At 48.2% G+C, this 18,385-nt stretch overlaps 1 protein-coding gene across 1 annotated transcript in view; it reads left to right on the top strand.

The window, feature by feature from the left end:
* Positions 1 to 3,300: 3,300 nt before the first annotated feature.
* C8G (complement C8 gamma chain) overlaps positions 3,301 to 18,385 on the top strand; it is a 37,749-nt gene continuing 22,664 nt past the window's right edge. Inside the window, exons 1-5 of the mRNA XM_063936172.1 lie at positions 3,301 to 3,545; positions 10,858 to 11,009; positions 15,502 to 15,575; positions 15,750 to 15,857; positions 16,362 to 16,463. Coding sequence (XP_063792242.1) covers positions 3,411 to 3,545; positions 10,858 to 11,009; positions 15,502 to 15,575; positions 15,750 to 15,857; positions 16,362 to 16,463 — 571 coding nt within the window. The 5' untranslated portion in view covers positions 3,301 to 3,410. The remainder of the gene's footprint in view (positions 3,546 to 10,857; positions 11,010 to 15,501; positions 15,576 to 15,749; positions 15,858 to 16,361; positions 16,464 to 18,385) is intronic.

Raw genomic sequence — 18,385 nt, 5'->3', positions numbered from 1 at the left:
CACAGCGACCGAAAACAGCTAGCGATCAACTCGGAATGACCACCTAGGTTCTGATACTTGCAATGATAGGACAACAACCTCAAATCGGGGCTCAAATCAGGAAACATTTGTAAGCTATGTCAGTATGCCCTGGCATAGACGGACATGGAATGCTGGCACTTGTAGTTCTACCATTTGCTGGTGAGCTGGGGTTGCCACCGTTAGCTACGTGGTAAAGCAGCTGCACCGCAGTTTATTACTGTGCGTTATGTGCATTGATGTATAGCAGAAAGATAAATGCAGGTGGAAGTATTACTGCAGAACAAGTAAATAGTATGTACAGAAGTGCTCTCTGACCCCCAGCTGGATTCCGCAGAACTCTTATCAGTGAGAGTTCACCCCCAGCTTCTCTGGTGCAAGTTCCATAGAAGTGGAACCTACAAAGGTATTCACTGCACACAGCAAACAGTACATTGGATGATAGTGCCTCCGTACTTCCTGCTTGCAAATAAAGCAGTACAGATCTCGATGCGCACTCCCGTGGGGTCGGTATTGTAAGGCTAGATAGACTGTGCAGGCAAGACAATCTTGACTATCTAGTGTCCTATCTAGTACAAAGTATAGTCAAAATTGGCACTTAGTCAAAATCGTACTTAAGGTGCATACACACGGTGAGATTCAGGCTAACCCCCGATTCTCACTTTGCGAAAGGGACTAGGAGCCTCATTCAGACCTGATAGCTCGCTAGGGTTTTTTTGCACTGCTGCGATCACATAGTCGCGTATTTTAGCTGTGCAAGTGTGTGATCGCATGTGCAGCCGGGTGGTACAAAAAACTTTGTGCAGTTTTTGAGTAGCCCAGGACTTACTCAGCCGCTGCGATCACTTCAGCCTCTCTGGGACCGGAATTGACGTCAGACACCCACCCTGCAAACGCCTGGACACGGCTGCGTTTTTCCAACCACTCCCAGAAAACGGTCAAGTTGACACCTACAAACGCCTTCTTCCCGTCAATCTCCTGGTCATCGCCCGTGAGAATGGATTCTTCGTACAATCCATCACTCAGCAACGATCCGCTTTGTACCTGTGCAACACGCCTGCGCATTGCGGTGCATACACATGTGCAGTTCTGACCTGATCGCAGCGCAGCGAAAAAAACTAGCGTGCGATCAGGTCTGAATGACTCCCTAGGTCGCTATTGGAAGCACATAATAAGTATGCTTGCGATACTGACTATGGGGATAATTCAGACCTGATCATAGCAGCAAATTTGTTAGCAGTTGGGCAAAACCATGTGCACTGCAGGGGGGGCAGATATAACATGTGCAGAGAGAGTTAGATTTGGGTGGGTTATATTTCTGTGCAGGGTAAATACTGGCTGCTTTATTTTTACACTGCAATTTAGATTTCAGTTTGAATGCACCCCACCCAAATCTAACTCTCTCTGCACATGTTATATCTGTCCCCCCTGCAGTGCACATGGTTTTGCCCAACTGCTAACAAATTTGCTGCTGCGATCAACTCGGAATTAGACCCTATGTGCGATTTTGGCTGTCAATTTTGACTATCTTTTCTACGAGATAGTCAAAATTGACTTGCCTGCACAGTCTATCTTTTCTTGTGATGCCGACCGCCCATCGGCATCGCATCGGGATCGCAAGGTGACTTTCACCTTGCGATCTGCACTAACTTTTCTTGCGATTTTAGTCAAAATAAAAATATAATACCTCACTGTGTGTAACCCTAAGTTCAGGGTCCTCCTATCGTAATACAGGTTGAGTATCCCATATCCAAATATTCCGAAATACGGAATATTCCGAAATACAGACTTTTCTGAGTGAGAGTGAGATAGTGAAACCTTTGTTTTCTGATGGCTCAATGTACACAAATTTTGTTTAATACACAAAGTTATTCAAAATATTGTATTAAATGACCTTCAGGCTGTGTGTATAAGGTGTATATGAAACATAAATGAATTGTGTGAATGTAGACACACTTTGTTTAATGCACAAAGTTATAAAAAATATTGGCTAAAATTACGTTCTGGCTGTGTGTATAAGGTGTATATGTGACATAAATGCATTCTGTGCTTAGACTTAGGTCCCATCACCTTGATATCTCATTATGGTATGCAATTATTCCAAAATACAGAAAAATCCGATATCCAAAATACCTCTGGTCCCAAGCATTTTGGATAAGGGATACTCAACCTGTATCAGACATTAACAGAGTAGAGCATATCCACACATTTAATAAATAAGCCCCAACAATGTCTTATTCGTACAGCAATACGAGAGGGAGTGGTCTCTAAAATGGAAAGAACCATCTCACTTGTTTTGATGCGGAAAGAGTAACTGACAAAGTCTTTTCATGAAGGCAACCAATCAGCTGCTCTGTACAATTGTATAGTATGCAAATTATCAATGTTACGTGAATGCTGATTGGTTGCCATGGGCAACTTCTCCACTGGCTCACTTCTACACACTTTTCACTGCTTCATGAATAGTCCCCAAGAAGGCCTGTTGGTCCCAGTTACACCAGGGTTTATGTAATTATGTATGAGCAATGATTTGTTGAAATGACAAATTTCTGCATAGGCAATTAAATCAACATCCCGTAGGTTGTTTCGGGGTCACTATTAGGGTTATGGCCCTTCAGCATTCCAGTTTGCCCCTGGTGTTCCTGAGGTTACAGCTTCAGTCTTTTCTGCCGTGCCTCATGCCTCACTCCTGGCCTATTCAGCACCTCAGAATTTGCAAAGACCTTTCAGTGTTCCAGCTTCACTTTCTATGTTTCAGTTGTTTTTATGCTAGCTTCTGTCCGCAGGGCCTCCTAGTCCAATGCCTCATGCCTCGCTGCTCCATTTGGCCTTGGATTGTTGTTGTTTTTGTCCAGTAAATGGCTGTAAATATAAATCATTGAACCATTGACTTAATATTGACTAAAATATATCTGTGTCTTTATTTTATACAAATAAGATATAGTTTATAATAGGGTTACATTTCAGTGACACATTACAAAGCACCCACGAAGTCCAGGCATTGATTTGTAGCAACTGTTGGGCCTATTTGCTGTAAAAGGCCTGGATCTTTATATCCATCAATTGTTAAGGAGGTCATGCATGGGAGACCTATTAAGATCATGAACCTGTAGTGGCTGCTGTATAAGAATGCAAGATGCATCTAGGCTTATAGGGCTATCCGTAAAACCTGGCTCACTGACAGATAAAGCCGATGACCTTTGGACCCCAGAAATATTTAATGGAAACAGACCCTGTGTATTCCAGCAAACAGCACAGATAAAGATTTCCTAACCGCCCAGCAAACACTGGCAATGTACACAAACCCAATTGTCTGCAATAAGTCAATATATCAGCTGGGAATGTGCTGAGCCGTTCTGACCCCTTCATTACGCCCTGGGCCCGACGCAGGCATGTTACCCCTCAAAGTCTCCCTTTTCCTTGTGATTTTCTGCACCCACGGTGCCAGCGTGAGGGAAACGGGGAAGAAGAAAGATGATAATCCCATTGACAAGATAGCAAGCGTCGCCGGCTTTGATCCTAGTAAGGTAAGAATCCCAGAACGCTTAGTAATTATTGCTGAGCCTTTTCTGAGGGTCCTGGTTCAATCAATGAGAGATTATAGTGAAATGATCAAAATGGGGTCTTATAATATGTGAGCCTTTGCCAACTGCCCCCGATTTCCAGGGACAGTCCCAGGATCAGCGAATAGGTCACTGGAAAGATTATTTTTCCATATTGAGCAACTGCACATTGCGGCCCTGATTCTGAGCCACGTTGACGGATCTGAGTGTTGTGATATTGCACGTGCGTCTAAGTCGCTAATAAGCTGCGCAACGCCTTGTGCTACGCCGTGTATACGCACAGAGGCGCAGCTGCAACTGAAATGCACAGCATCATAAATGCTTTGCGTTCCTGGGCGGTCACTGGGGGGGGATTCCAGAAGGAATCATGTGTTTTTTATAGTGTGTGAAAATAAAAAATAAAAAAACGTATTAGGCTACGCGGTTTTCCTACTATTTTCCATGATATACGGTGCATGTGGAGAAGATTCCATTGAAGGGAATTTTGTGACGACTATTAGAAGGAAGGAGAAAAAGAATTGCGTCATCTAACACTGCCCTGACATATTCAGTTAAGGAACGTTACCCCCCCATCGGATAGAGTTAGCACCTATATAGAAATTGTTTACCGTTTATTCACATATGGTCACTGGGGGGGAAGGGGGGGCTATAGTGGCGCACAGAGGTGGTCCGAACTGATCAGACGCCTAATCGCTCACACTGGAGGCCGTACGCTGAGGGAGAATCTGCGCCTAGTATAGGGGCTGCTGCAAGTTTCGGAGGTGCGTCCAACGGTTATGTCTGAAAACGCACTGGGCGGTATTTAAACATCTGAAGATACTCAGAGTGGACGTCTCAGTCCTTGTACATTCATACGCATGGATGTATACCAGGGACGGGCTTGAAATGGCATAGAGTCACAAAAGCAACACCAGCAAAAGAGGCACAAACAGACGCTGCAAAGCCCTAAACCTACTAGCAGTGTCTACAAAGCAAGGCTGTATGGCCATACAGTACTGTGCAACGGATGAAACAGGCTGTAGAGTCGGCAAAATGGTTCATCTATAAATCTATGTATTTGATTAAAAAAAATTATTGAGCAGGTCTGGAAAATACTGCACTGGCCGCGTAGCCTGGGTGTGGTATGTTAGGTAGATTAAACTTAGATGGACAGTGTCTAGGTTGGCCACTATTGGTCGTCAGTAAGTAGGCCGACATGGGTTCTAGGTCAACAGGTACTCTAGGTTGACATGTACTAGGGCGAGATGACAAAAGGTCGACGTGAGTTTTTTCACTGTTTTTGGTGTTGTTTTCTCCATATAGTGACCGACAGGGGCAGATTGGGAACAAAAAGCGGCCCTGGAAAAATTTGTACTAGTGGCCCCACATGGGCGGCACCAGAGGTGTAAGGTCTAGCCATGGGCCATGGCAGCAGCACCCTCCCCCCAAGACTTTCCAGATAGTGGGCATGTCCAGCATCAAGGGGGAAGCTAAAAAGAAATAAAATGTAATATTATGAGCACATTATATGATACACCTTCAGAATTTAGGAAACTATATAATTCTTTAGAAAGATATATTTTCTTGCTTATTACACCAACCGTATCCCAATCACTATTTACTCAATCTTATATGTCAGCCAAGCAGGCAGACAGAGCATACACTAGATCATCTGCAATCACAGGCTAAGTGGCAAAGTCATTTTCATATATGCAAATTATTTTTCATCTTATTCATTATGTCTATAAAAAGGACCACATGTCCTCAAACAAACAGGCCCCACGGGTGCGTCGGCCCCCTGGGAATCTTGCCTGTAAGCCCTATGGCCAATCCGCCTCTGGTGACCGGGAACCCCAATTAGTGCACCATGTCCCCTCACACTCCGGGCAAGGTGCCCATTCCCAATTGTAGTCCACGTGGATTGTAAAGTAGGAAAAAGTTACGAAAATTAACATGTCGACCTAGACAGTGTCGACCTAAGAACCGGATCCCGCGTAGTCTAACGACAACTCTGGTGTCCGCTAAGAACTGCCGCAGGTCCGGATGGTCTTTGCTGCAGAGACCTCGCAGATGGTGGCCCCCTAGGGTAGCACAGAGTGAGAGAAGTGTGGTGGTGGGGGGGAGGGGGGGGGATAACAGGTGCAGGAACAGCATGTACTGGAGGAGGAGAGGCACTACTGGGCAGACTATGCAGAACTGAAGTAGTACTGCCGTCTGCGTTCATAGTAATTGGAGATGCGGCAGCAGCAGTAAATGCAGGAACAGGTGGAACACTGCAGACTGATTACGCAGCAACAGGAGTCTGACTGCAGGAGCAATGACTGGAGGAATGCTGCAGTCCAGGGGGCGTAATTGTAAGTTATTATCGCCCCCTACTGGTGGCAATATGTAATTAAGATTCGCCTGAATGTATTAAAAATCACATCTAGGGACAGCGATCAGCTCGCAGTGTTAATGCGCATGTGCAAACGGCAGACTCTACGTGAGCTGCGGCCTACGGAACCCTCTCCCAGTAATGTCTGCGATCTGTAGCCCATAGGCTTCAAGTGGAGTTAGCTGCTTGGTAAATTTGACAGCCTAGCAGTCCCCATAGAGTAAAAAGAAGGATATACTGGCGCTATGTATTTCTCCAATAATAATAAGTAACTGTGGATGAATTTTTTAAAAAGACATGGGGGTATATTTACTAAGCTCCCGATTTTGACCGAGATGCCGTTTTTTCATCAAAGTGTCATCTCGGTAAATCTCGGTCATTTACTAAACACTAATCACGGCAGTGATGAGGGCATTCGTAATTTTTTGCTAGTTCAGGTAAAAAATTACGAATGAATACACCATCGGTCAAAACGCGGCTGTTTAAGTATGAATCTCGGTCATTTACTAAGAAGTGCAAAGCAAAAAAACCCAAAACACTGCCGTGAAAAATTACAACTCGTAAAAAAGTCCTAAAAAAAAACAGACCTGCTTTTTTTATCCGTGATTTGAGATGCATGCAGGGATCCATGAGATCCGTGCATGTATATCAGTGGGAAGGGGTGTGAAAGTGCTTATTTTTGCTAAAAAAATTGCGTGGGGTCCCCCCTCCTAAGCATAACCAGCCTCGGGCTCTTTGAGCCGATCCTGGTTGCAGAAATATGGGGAAAAAAATGACAGGGGTTCCCCCATATTTAAGCAACCAGCATCGGGCTCTGCGCCTGGTCCTGGTCCCAAAAATACGGGGGACAAAAAGAGTAGGGGTCCCCCGTATTTTTAAAACCAGCACCGGGCTCCACTAGCTGGACAGATAATGCCACAGCCGGGGGTCACTTTTATACAGCGCCCTGCGGCCGTGGCATCAAAAATCCAACTAGTCACCCCTGGCCGGGGTACCCTGGGGGAGTGGGGACCCCTTCAATCAAGGGGTCCCCCCCCCCAGCCACCCAAGGGCCAGGGGTGAAGCCCGAGGCTGTCCCCCCCATCCAATGGGCTGCGGATGGGAGGGCTGATAGCCTTTGTTGTAAAAGAAAAGATATTGTTTTTAGTAGCAGTACTACAAGTCCCAGCAAGCCTCCCCCGCATGCTGGTACTTGGAGAACCACAAGTACCAGCATGCGGCGGAAAAACGGGCCCGCTGGTACCTGTAGTACTACCACTAAAAAAATACCCAAAAAAAGACAAGACACACACACCGTGAAAGTATAATTTTATTACTTACATACACACATACATACATACTTACCTATGGCCCCACGCAGGTCGGTCCTCTTGACTGTTCCGCCAAAATCGGGACAGTTGGGAGGTATGGTATTATAGCATAGCAGGGCTTCGATCGCTTGTGCAGCCCTGCTATGCTTAAAACGTTTCCTGCAAAACAAGACCAGGGTCAGACTTACTTACCCTGTGCGACGGATCCAGCGACGAAGGTCCCAGATTGATATCAGACATCCGCCCTCCAAATGCCTGGATCCGCCTGCGTTCGCCTCACCACGCCTGGAAAATGATCAGTTGACGCCCCAGAACGCCTCCCGCCTGTCAGTCTTCATGCGATCGCCGCTGCGATCACTTTCTGAGCTGGCGGCGTTGCTGCCCGGCGGCGACCGTCGCTGGGCAACTACGTGCGTGCGCTGTGCAGCCGCAGTCCCGACCCGTTTGCACCGCAGCGAAGAACCACTGCGTGCGAACGGGTCGGAATGACCCATATAGTCCTTCTGTGCTATTACCTGTGAAAGCGTTATAAGGTGGACAATGCTTACTGATTCTAGCACCAGGGATTCAACTTGTCGGTAACAGGTGTACCCTAAAGGAGACGTGAACGGTATACTGTTTGTTACAAGCATTTAACAATTAGCCCTTTTATGCACATCAAAAGGACGGGATCCAGCTGAATTAAGGAATTTATAAACAAATGGGGATTATAACCACTCCTTATTCATTATAGGAGCTATGGGCCCTCATTCCGAGTTGTTCGCTCGCAAGCTGCTTTTAGCAGCTTTGCACACGCTAAGCCGCCGCCTACTGGGAGTGAATCTTAGCTTATCAAAATTGCGAACGAAAGATTCGCAATATTGCGAAAAGACTTCTCTGTGCAGTTTCTGAGTAACTCGAGACTTACTCTTCCAGTGCGATCAGTTCAGTGCTTGTCGTTCCTGGTTTGACGTCACAAACACACCCAGTGTTCGCCCAGACACTCCTCCGTTTCTCCAGCCACTCCCGCGTTTTTCCCAGAAACGGTAGCGTTTTTTCACACACACCCATAAAACGTCCAGTTTCCGCCCAGAAACACCCACTTCCTGTCAATCACATTACGATCACCAGAACGAAGAAAAAACCTTGTAATGCCGTGAGTAAAATACCTAACTGCATAGCAAATTTACTTGGCGCAGTCGCACTGCGGACATTGCGCATTAGCGACTAATCGCTCCGTTGCGAAAAAAAAATAACGAGCGAACAACTCGGAATGACCCCCATAGTTTTTTATTGCCATTATAGAGTAATATTGTATGTAATTTTTACTGTGCGTGTGTGTATTTTAAACTATGTAATTTTATGGAAATTTATTGATATAATAAATTGCTAATGCGCTCTCTTGATAAATTGATCTATTGATCTTATTTATTATATTTTTTTCTTGTAAACTACAACCCATTACACTGACATGCGGGCCTAAGGCAAATGCCAACCCACCATCTTATGGGTCGCAGTGGGCCAGTGGCTGCGTTTGACGTCACTCAGCAGCTGCAGCCCACCCCGCAAATTGTCCGGACATGCCTGCATTGTCCGGAAAGCGCCCGCCCCCTCCTCTTTCCCCAACGCCACCCACAAAATGTCGACGCAACGCCCCCTCAATCAGGCAGAGGCGTTCGCACATGTGAGATGCCATCGCATCGTTCCGTGTGCACATGCGGTGCGGCTTCTATGCATGCGCACATTGCAGAGAGCATTAGCATGCGAACACTGTCGGAGCAGCGTTCCATGCTGAATTAGGCCCTAGGGCCACTACAGTGCGGCATGTGAACTAGGGCCACTTCAGTGTGGCATAATGTGAGCTGGGGCACTACAGTGTGACATAATGTGAACTAGGACCACTACAGTGTGGCATAATGTAATCTGGGCCACTACAGTGTGGCATAATGTGAACTAGGGCCTCTACAGTGTGGCATAATGTGAGCTAGGGCCTCTTAGTGTGGCATAATGTGAACTAGGGCCACTACAGTGTGGCATAATGTAAACTGGGGCACTACAGTGTGGCATAATGTGAACTAGGGCCACTACAGTGTGGCATAATGTAATCTGGGCCACTACAGTGTGGCATAATGTGAACTAGGGCCTCTACAGTGTGGCATAATGTGAGCTAGGGCCTCTTAGTGTGGCATAATGTGAACTAGGGCCTCTGCAGTGTGGCATAATGTGAGCTGGGGCACTACAGTGTGGCATAATATGATCTGGGGCACTACAGTGTGACATAATGTGATCTGGACCACTACAGTGTGGCATAATGTGAACTAGGGCCACTACAGTGTGGCATAATGTGAACTAGGGCCATTACATTGTGGCATAATGTGAGCTGGGGCACCACAGTGTGGCATATTGCACACTTGAGACACTACAATGCAGCAAAATGTGAACTGTTGACACTACATTGTGGCATAATGTGTCAAGGGGGGGGGCACTACAACATGACATAATATCAAATGTAGGCATTTAGGGGCAGATGTATTAACCTGGAGAAGGCATAAGGAAACGATAAACCAGTGATAAGTGCAAGGCGATAAACGCACCAGCCAATCAGCTCATAACTGTTCATTTACATATTGGAGCGGATTGGCTGGTGCGTTGATCACGGTTTCGGTATGAATGGTCGACCATGTTATGGTCGACAGTCATTAGGTCGACCACTATTGGTCGACATTGACATGGTCGACATGGACACATGGTCGACACATGGAAATGGTCGACACATGAAAGGTCGACACATGAAAAGGTCGACATGAGTTTTTTAGCTTTTTTTGGTGTAGTTTTTTGCTTCGCTCGCCATGCTTCGGGCATGGTGCCTTCGCTCCGCTACCGCTTCGCTCGGCACAGATTACCGTTCCAATCGTAGTCCACGTGGATCGTAAAGTATGGAACAGTTCCCCAAAAGAAAAAAAAGTTAAAAAACTCATGTCGACCTTTTCATTTGTCGACCTTTCATGTGTCGACCATTTTAATGTGCCGACCATGTGTCCATGTCGACCATGTCAATGTTGACCAATAGTGGTCGACCTAATGACTGTCGACCATAACATGGTCGACCATCTGAACGGATACCGTTGATCACCTTACACGTATCACTGGTTTATCACTTCCTTATGCCATCTCCAGGTTAATACATCTGCCCCTTAGTTCTGTGTCGTATAATATGAACTGGAGGAACTTTGTAATGTATGGCATGATATGAATTGGTGTCACTTTATGTGGCGTAGCATAGAGAAGAAGCTAGACAACTTTACATACAATGGTCACAGTAACACCAGAACTGGCAGCACCCAAATACCAAATGTCTAGTTCTGCCTATAAGGGTACCATAATGACGAATGACAAGTCAGACATAATACATTTAGTAAAATACAATACACACTGTGGGGGGAGATGTATCAAGCCATGGAGAGAGATAAAGTACCAACCAGTCAGATCCTAACTGCCATGTTGCAAGCTGTGTTTGAAAATGTACAGTTAGGACTAGATTGGTTGGCACGTTACCTCTCTCCAAGGTTTGATACATCTCCCCTATTATGAAAGTTCTCTTTGAATGTAGTGCTCACAGGTCTTATTCCTCCAGTTTGCAGGGAAGTGGTATCTGCTCTCAGTGGCTTCTGAGTGCGATTACCTGAAGACAAACAACCATCGCGTGGAGGCCACCACAATCCAGGCCACACAATCTAAGAACTGGAGGGATGAGGACATCCTGGCTATCAGCACGCATAGGAAGCTGTAAGGAGATTCTGTTCTGCACTTGCCATATTGTATATTTAGTTGGGTTGGGTCTGAAAAGCTGGAGGTTGGGATGCCGGGGGTCAGAAAACCGACCGCGGCATCCCGATGATCAGAATCCCAACAGGGGATGGTAAGTGTACTTCCTTCTCCTCCTGGACCCCAAACCCTAACTTCTGGAAGCCTAAACCCCCCTCCCCCCGTGGCCTAACCCTAACTGGCAGTGCCTAAACCTAACTCCCCCTTCCCTGCAGCCTAAACCTAACCCCCCCCCCCCCCCCCTCAGGCCTAACCCTAACCCTCCCCGGCGGTGCCTAAACCTAACTCCCCCTTCCCTGCAGCCTAAACCTACCCCCCCCCCCCCCCCCCACACCCTCAGGCCTAACCCTAACCCTCCCCGGCGGTGCCTCAACCTAACTCCCCCTTCCCTGCAGCCTAAACCTACCCCCCCAGGCCTAACCTTAACCCTCCCTGGCGGTGCCTAAACCTAACTCTCCCTTCCCTGCAGCCTAAACCTAACCCCCCCCCACCCTCAGGCCTAACCCTAACCCTCCCCGGCGGTGCCTATACCTAACTCCCCCTTCCCTGCAGCCTAAACCTACCCCCCCCCCCACACCCTCAGGCCTAACCCTAACCCTCCCCGGCGGTGCCTCAACCTAACTCCCCCTTCCCTGCAGCCTAAACCTACCCCCCCAGGCCTAACCTTAACCCTCCCTGGCGGTGCCTAAACCTAACTCCCCCTTCCCTGCAGCCTAAACCCCCCCCCCCTCAGGCCTAACCATAACCCTCCCCGGCGGTGCCTAAACCTAACTCCCCCTTCCCTGCAGCCTAAACCCCCCCCCCCTCAGGCCTAACCCTAACCCTCCCCGGCGGTGCCTAAACCTAACTCCCCCTTCCCTGCAGCCTAAACCTACCCCCCCACCCACCCTCAGGCCTAACCCTAACCCTCCCTGGCGGTGCCTAAACCTAACTCCCCCTTCCCTGCAGCCTAAACCTACCCCCCCAGGCCTAACCTATACCCTCCCCGGCGGTGCCTAAACTTAACTCCCCCTTCCCTGCAGCCTAAACCTACCCCCCCCGGCGGTGCCTAAACCTAACTCCGCCTTCCCTGCAGCCTAAACCTACCCCCCCCCCACCCCCTCAGGCCTAACCCTAACCCTCCCCGGCGGTGCCTAAACCTAATTCCCCCTTCCCTGCAGCCTAAACCTACCCCCCCCCCCCCCTCAGGCCTAACCCTAACCCTCCCCGGCGGTGCCTAAACCTAACTCCCCCTTCCCTGCAGCCTATACCTACCCCCCCTTCCCCAGGCCTAACCTTAACCCTCCCCGGCGGTGCCTAAACCTAACTCCCCCTTCCCTGCAGCCTAAACCTACCCGCCCCCCCAGGCCTAACCTTAACCCTCCCTGGCGGTGCCTAAACCTAACTCCCCCTTCCCTGCAGCCTAAACCTACACCATGACCTCCGCAGCCTAACTGTAACCCTCCCTAAGGGGATTCCTTGACCTAACCCCCCTGCCTTACCGCAGCCTAACCTTCCCCCTGCAGACTAAACCCAGCCTGCTTCACTGATGAGGCAGTGAAGCGGGCCGGGGGGGGGGGGGGGGGGGGCAGGATGCAGGGAGAACCCTAAACCTCTGACACTGTACTTGTGAAGCCGTGGCAGCCAGCCAAGCTAGGCCGGAGCCTGTGATATGCCTGCAGGAAGCAGGTAAAGGACACCATACACTGGGATGATTTTACACGATTTCATACAATTCCGATATAATGTACAATCGTATGTGTTTTAGATCGTATCCAATCTGATGCATGTCCCCGTGGCTGTCCCCTAGGTCGTTGGTGCTGCACTAATGATATATCGGAATTGGATGAAATCGGATGAAAAAAGTGTGTTTTTTGTGCATGTGATATATCGCATGTGATGTATTACAGGGAAGTTTTACTGGCATTCTCAGGACACTCCCAGCCCCCGTAGCCCTCTATCCAGCCCATCAGATATATCTCATGGTACAATTGTATGCCGTACGATATATTGCATGCGATGTATAGCGGCTTCATCAATCGCATGCGATATATCTTATGCAAAAATAGCACAAAAGTACCAAATCGTATGGAATCACTCCCAGGAAGGTCCGTGGGGAGTTCAAGGGAAATTACATCCGACTTCAGCCTCAGACCTATCGTTGTAGTGTATGGGGCCCTTAAGACTGTGAGATTTTGTGTTATTTTCTGTTTATTTAAGCTGACAGTAAGGCATTATTTACTTTATTCAGCGGAAAATCTGTGTGTGGACCCTGATTAAGGTGGTCATTCCGAGTTGATCGCTAGCTGCATTCGTTCGCTGTGCAGCGATGAGGCAAAAAAAGGCACTTCTGCACATACGTATGCAGCGCAATGCGCACCCGCGACGTACTATTACAACGAACGATGTAGTTTCACACATGGTCTAGCAAAGCTTTTCAGTCGCACTGCTGGCCGCAGAATGATTGACATGAAGTGGCGTTTCTGGGTGTCAACTGACCGTTTTCAGGGAGTGTTCGGAAAAACGCAGGTGTGCCAGGAAAAACGCAGGCGTGGCTGGGTGAACGCAGGGCGTGTTTGTGACGTCAAAACAGGAACTGAACAGTCTGAAGTGATCGCAAGCGCTGAGTAGGTTTTGAGCTACTCTAAAACTGCACAAATAAACTTTGTAGCCGCACTGCGATCCTTTCGTTCGCACTTCTGTTAAGCTAAAATACACTCCCAGTGGGAGGCGGCATAGCATTTGCACGGCTGCTAAAAACTGCTAGCGAGCGAACAACTCGGAATGACCCCCTAAGCACCTAGACACTGCACCAATACACCCCTCTACCGAGCTAAATTACCTCAGATCATACTACCCACACAAAGTGAGGCCATGAGGGGGGATGTTTCTGAGGTGTTGATGACATGTTCCAGACACACCATAGATTTAAGTCGGCGCTTTATCTTAAGACGCCTATGGGCCTAATCCAGAGGTGGACGCAGATCCCGACGCCACTGCGTCTTTGTACCCAGCAGAATTGAGAAGATCCGCTAATGTCGCAGCTGCTGCCTTTGTACAGAGAATCCCACCGCCAGCGTCTCAAATTTGGTCGCACATCAGACCTCTGGACGCTAAAAATATTCGTCGCAACTAAGGCACCGGGGTCACTACAACTGTGGGCCCGATTCAGACCTGATCGCTGTTGTGCGAAATTGCACACACAGCGGCCGATTATCGAATGACTGCGCATGCGTATACAGCACAATGCGCAGGCGCGTCACCAAACAGCGACAGGATGGTGCGAAAATGTAATACGCAAGGCGTTTGTAAGGTAATTGACGGGAAGCGGACGTTTGGGGGGTGGTAACCGGCCGTTTTCTGGGAGTGTTAGGAAAAACGCAGGCGTTCCCAAGCGTTTTCAGGGCGGGTGTGTGACGTCAGCGCTGGCCCCAATCAGCCTGATTGTATCGCACTGTAGGAGTAAGTCCTGGGCTACGCACACACTGCACAAATCAATGGTGAGTGAGGGGGTATGGGTCGTTAGGTCGACACGATTTAGGTCGACCACTATTGGTCGACATGCATTAGGTCGACAGGGTCACTAGGTCAACATGTACTAGGTCAACAGGTCAAAAGGACGACATGAGGTTGTTTTTTTTACTGTTTTTGGTGTCGTTTTCTTCGTCATGTGACGGGGAACCCCAATTAGTGCACCGTGTCCCCTCGCATGGCAAGTGAAGGCAAGATGCCTCGCTGCGCTCGGCACAGGTTACCGTTCCCAACTGTACTCTACGTGGATCGTAAAGTATGACAAAAAAAAATGTGAAAAACTCATGTTGGCATTTTGACCTAGTATATGTCGACCTAATGACCATGTCGACCTAATGACTGTTGACCAAATGACCGTATCCTGAGTGAGGTGCGAACGGATTTGCAGATGTCCGCTGTCTGGCGCAATTTTGGCACGCCGTACACATGCATTCGCCCACTTGCAGGGGGCGGGGTTTCACTCTCCATGGGCGGCGGCTATCTGATCGCAGACCGCTGCAAAAATACACAGCAGCCATCAGGTCTGAATCGGCCCTGTGAACGAATACGCAGTCGCTGGCTACGACATGCCCTCGAAGCAGTTGTGACATGCCTGCGTTTTACTCCAGACACCCCCCCGTTACCTCCCAATCCCACAATTGCTCACTACCCGTTAATCTTTCTGCATCTAAATCCACATTACGACCTTGGGGTACATTTACTAAGATGGGAGTTCTATTTAAGATGGGATGTTGCCCATAGCAACCAATCAGATCCTACTTCTCATTTATCTAGCACCTTCTAGAAGATAGTACCTGGAATCTGATTGGTTGCTATGAGCAACCTCCCATCTGAAATAGAACTCCCATCTTAGTGGGAATCCATGGTGGCATATGTGCAGTGAGAGTGGATGTGATGTTTGTGTGGACACCACTTAAAACATTTTTGTTTTGTTGTTACTTAGGGACGGAATCTGTTGGGAGATTAAACATGAGTATAAGATGGACACAAAGGTCAAGGGCAGATTTTCATTTAAAGGTTGGTACAAACATGTACTTTGTGATTTTATATTTACACATACTGTGTATATATATATATATATATATATATACACACACACACACACACACACACACACACACACACACACACACACACACACACATTATGCCAAGTGGCTGCACTAAACGCTTCTCTTCTTTGTGCACACAGTTGGGGGATATGGCGGTGACGCACAAGTGGTTGTGGCGGCCACAGATTACCAGAACTACGCCATACTGTATTACCAGCGGAGGAAGAAGATAACGATTAAACTCTATGGTCAGTATAGGCAATCATATGATGCGGCTTAATCGGTAGTGCGACACTGCGTGTACACACCAAGGGACGCATTTATAGCAAGTTAGACGTATGCACAGTAGAAAATATTGCTCCACTGCATGAACATTGGCAAACACAGGGGGGTTTCCAGTTGCCCGGAAACCCCAATTCCCCACAGCCTGGCCAGCAGCCACTACATGTAGTATGAAGGGTGGGATGAAGATGGTGCACATGCCCGGTGGCAGCAAACTTTCCTACCAAGTTGGCTGTCTGTGGTCTGCGTTTGCCCGTGGGCATTGCAGCTCGATCAGACCCTTAATATATTCTGGCAGTGTAATTGTAAAGCACAATGGAATACGCTGGCACTATATAGTTGTTAATAAATAAATATTCTATGTCTAATGTACACTGCTATTTAGAATATGATAATGTCTTTATGGACAGTGACATATACTCCTGAAGATGCCTGGGATGCATGTGGGTTATAATTGTCTTATGTCACAGGGAGAAAACCATCCGCGAGCGATGACGTCAGTCAAATACTTGATGACCGTGTCACTAAACAGGGCTTTGACCTGGAATACATCTACTGGTTCCCAACATACGGTGAGTGCTGAGATTCCCTTTGTAGCTGGGAGCTATTGGCAGTGGCCTTATAGGAGACCTGGGCTCTAGTTGGCAGTTTCAGCCTCTTATCATGAAGGTTATAATTTCAGGGGTATTTATTAAGGGTATATATAGGTTATATGTTCAAGATACCGGCTGTCAGGATCCCTGCAGGTGAAATACCAACGCTGGAATCCAGAACAGGGCAAGATCTTGACGCCACTATCCCGACAGCTGGAATCCTGACACCCATCAGAACACCAACGCTGGAATCCAGAGCAGGTCAAGATCCCGATGCCGGAAACCCGACAGCTGTAATCCCGACACCCGTCAGAACACCAACGCTTGAATCCAAAACAGGTCAAGATCCCAACAGCTGGAATCCCAACACCTGTCAGAACACCAATGCTGGAATCCAGAACAGGTCAAGATCCCGATGCCGGAATCCCAACAGCTGGAATACCAACACTGGAATCCCGACACCCGTCAGAACACCAAAGCTGGAATCCGGAGCAGGTCAAGATCCCGATGCCGGAATCCCGACAGCTCGACTCCTGACACCCGACAGAACAACAATGCTTGAATCCAAAACAGGTCAAGATCCAGATGCCAGAATCCCAACAGCTGGAATACCAACACTGGAATTCTAACACCCGTCATAACACTAATGCTGGAATCCAGAGCAGGTCAAGATCCTGATGCTGTAATCCCGACATCTGTAATCCCGACACCCGTCAGAACACCAACGCTTGAATCCAGAACAGGTCAAGATCCCAACAGCTGGAATACCAATGCTGGAATCCCAACACCTGTCAGAACAGCAATGCTGGAATCCAGAACAGGTCAAGATCCCGATGCCAGAATCCCGACAGCTGGAATACCAACGCTGGAATCCCAACACCTGTCAGAACAGCAATGCTGGAATCCAGAACAGGTCAAGATCCCAACAGCTGGAATACCAACGCTGGAATCCCAACACCTGTCAGAACAGCAATGCTGGAATCCAGAACAGGTCAAGATCCCGATGCCGGAATCCCGACAGCTGGAATACCAACGCTGGAATCCCAACACCTGTCAGAACACCAATGCTGGAATCCAGAGCAGGTCAATATCCTGATGCTGTAATCCCGACAGCTGTAATCCCGACACCCGTCAGAATACCAACGCTTGAATCCAGAACAGGTCAAGATCCCAACAGCTGGAATACCAACGCTGGAATCCCAACACCTGTCAGAACAGCAATGCTGGAATCCAGAACAGGTCAAGATCCCGATGCCGGAATCCCGACAGCTGGAATACCAACGCTGGAATCCCAACACCTGTCAAAACAGCAATGCTGGAATCCAGAACAGGTCAAGATCCCAACAGCTGGAATACCAACGCTGGAATCCCAACACCTGTCAGAACAGCAATGCTGGAATCCAGAACAGGTCAAGATCCCGATGCCGGAATCCCGACAGCTGGAATACCAACGCTGGAATCCCAACACCTGTCAGAACACCAATGCTGGAATCCAGAACAGGTCAAGATCCCAATGCCGGAATCCCGACAGCTGGAATCCCAACGCTGGAATCCCAACACCTGTCAGAACACCAATGCTGGAATCCAGAAAAGGTCAAGATCCCGATGCCGGAATCCTGACAGCTGGAATACCAACGCTGGAATCCCAACACCTGTCAGAACACCAATGCTGGAATCCAGAACAGGTCAAGATCCTGATGCCGGAATCCCGACAGCTGGAATACCAACGCTGGAATCCCAACACCTGTCATAACACCAATGCTGGAATCCAGAGCAGGTCAAGAACCTGATGCTGGAATCCCGACAGCTGTAATCCAGACACCCGCCAGAACACCAACGCTTGAATCCAGAACAGGTCAAGATCCCAACATCTGGAATACCAACGCTGGAATCCCAACACC

This window comes from Pseudophryne corroboree, chromosome 8, assembly GCF_028390025.1.
Source record: "Pseudophryne corroboree isolate aPseCor3 chromosome 8, aPseCor3.hap2, whole genome shotgun sequence".
Taxonomy (NCBI): Eukaryota; Metazoa; Chordata; class Amphibia; order Anura; family Myobatrachidae; genus Pseudophryne; species Pseudophryne corroboree.
The sequence above is the reverse complement of the archived record's forward strand: the minus strand, read 5'-3'. Positions and strand labels throughout refer to the sequence as shown.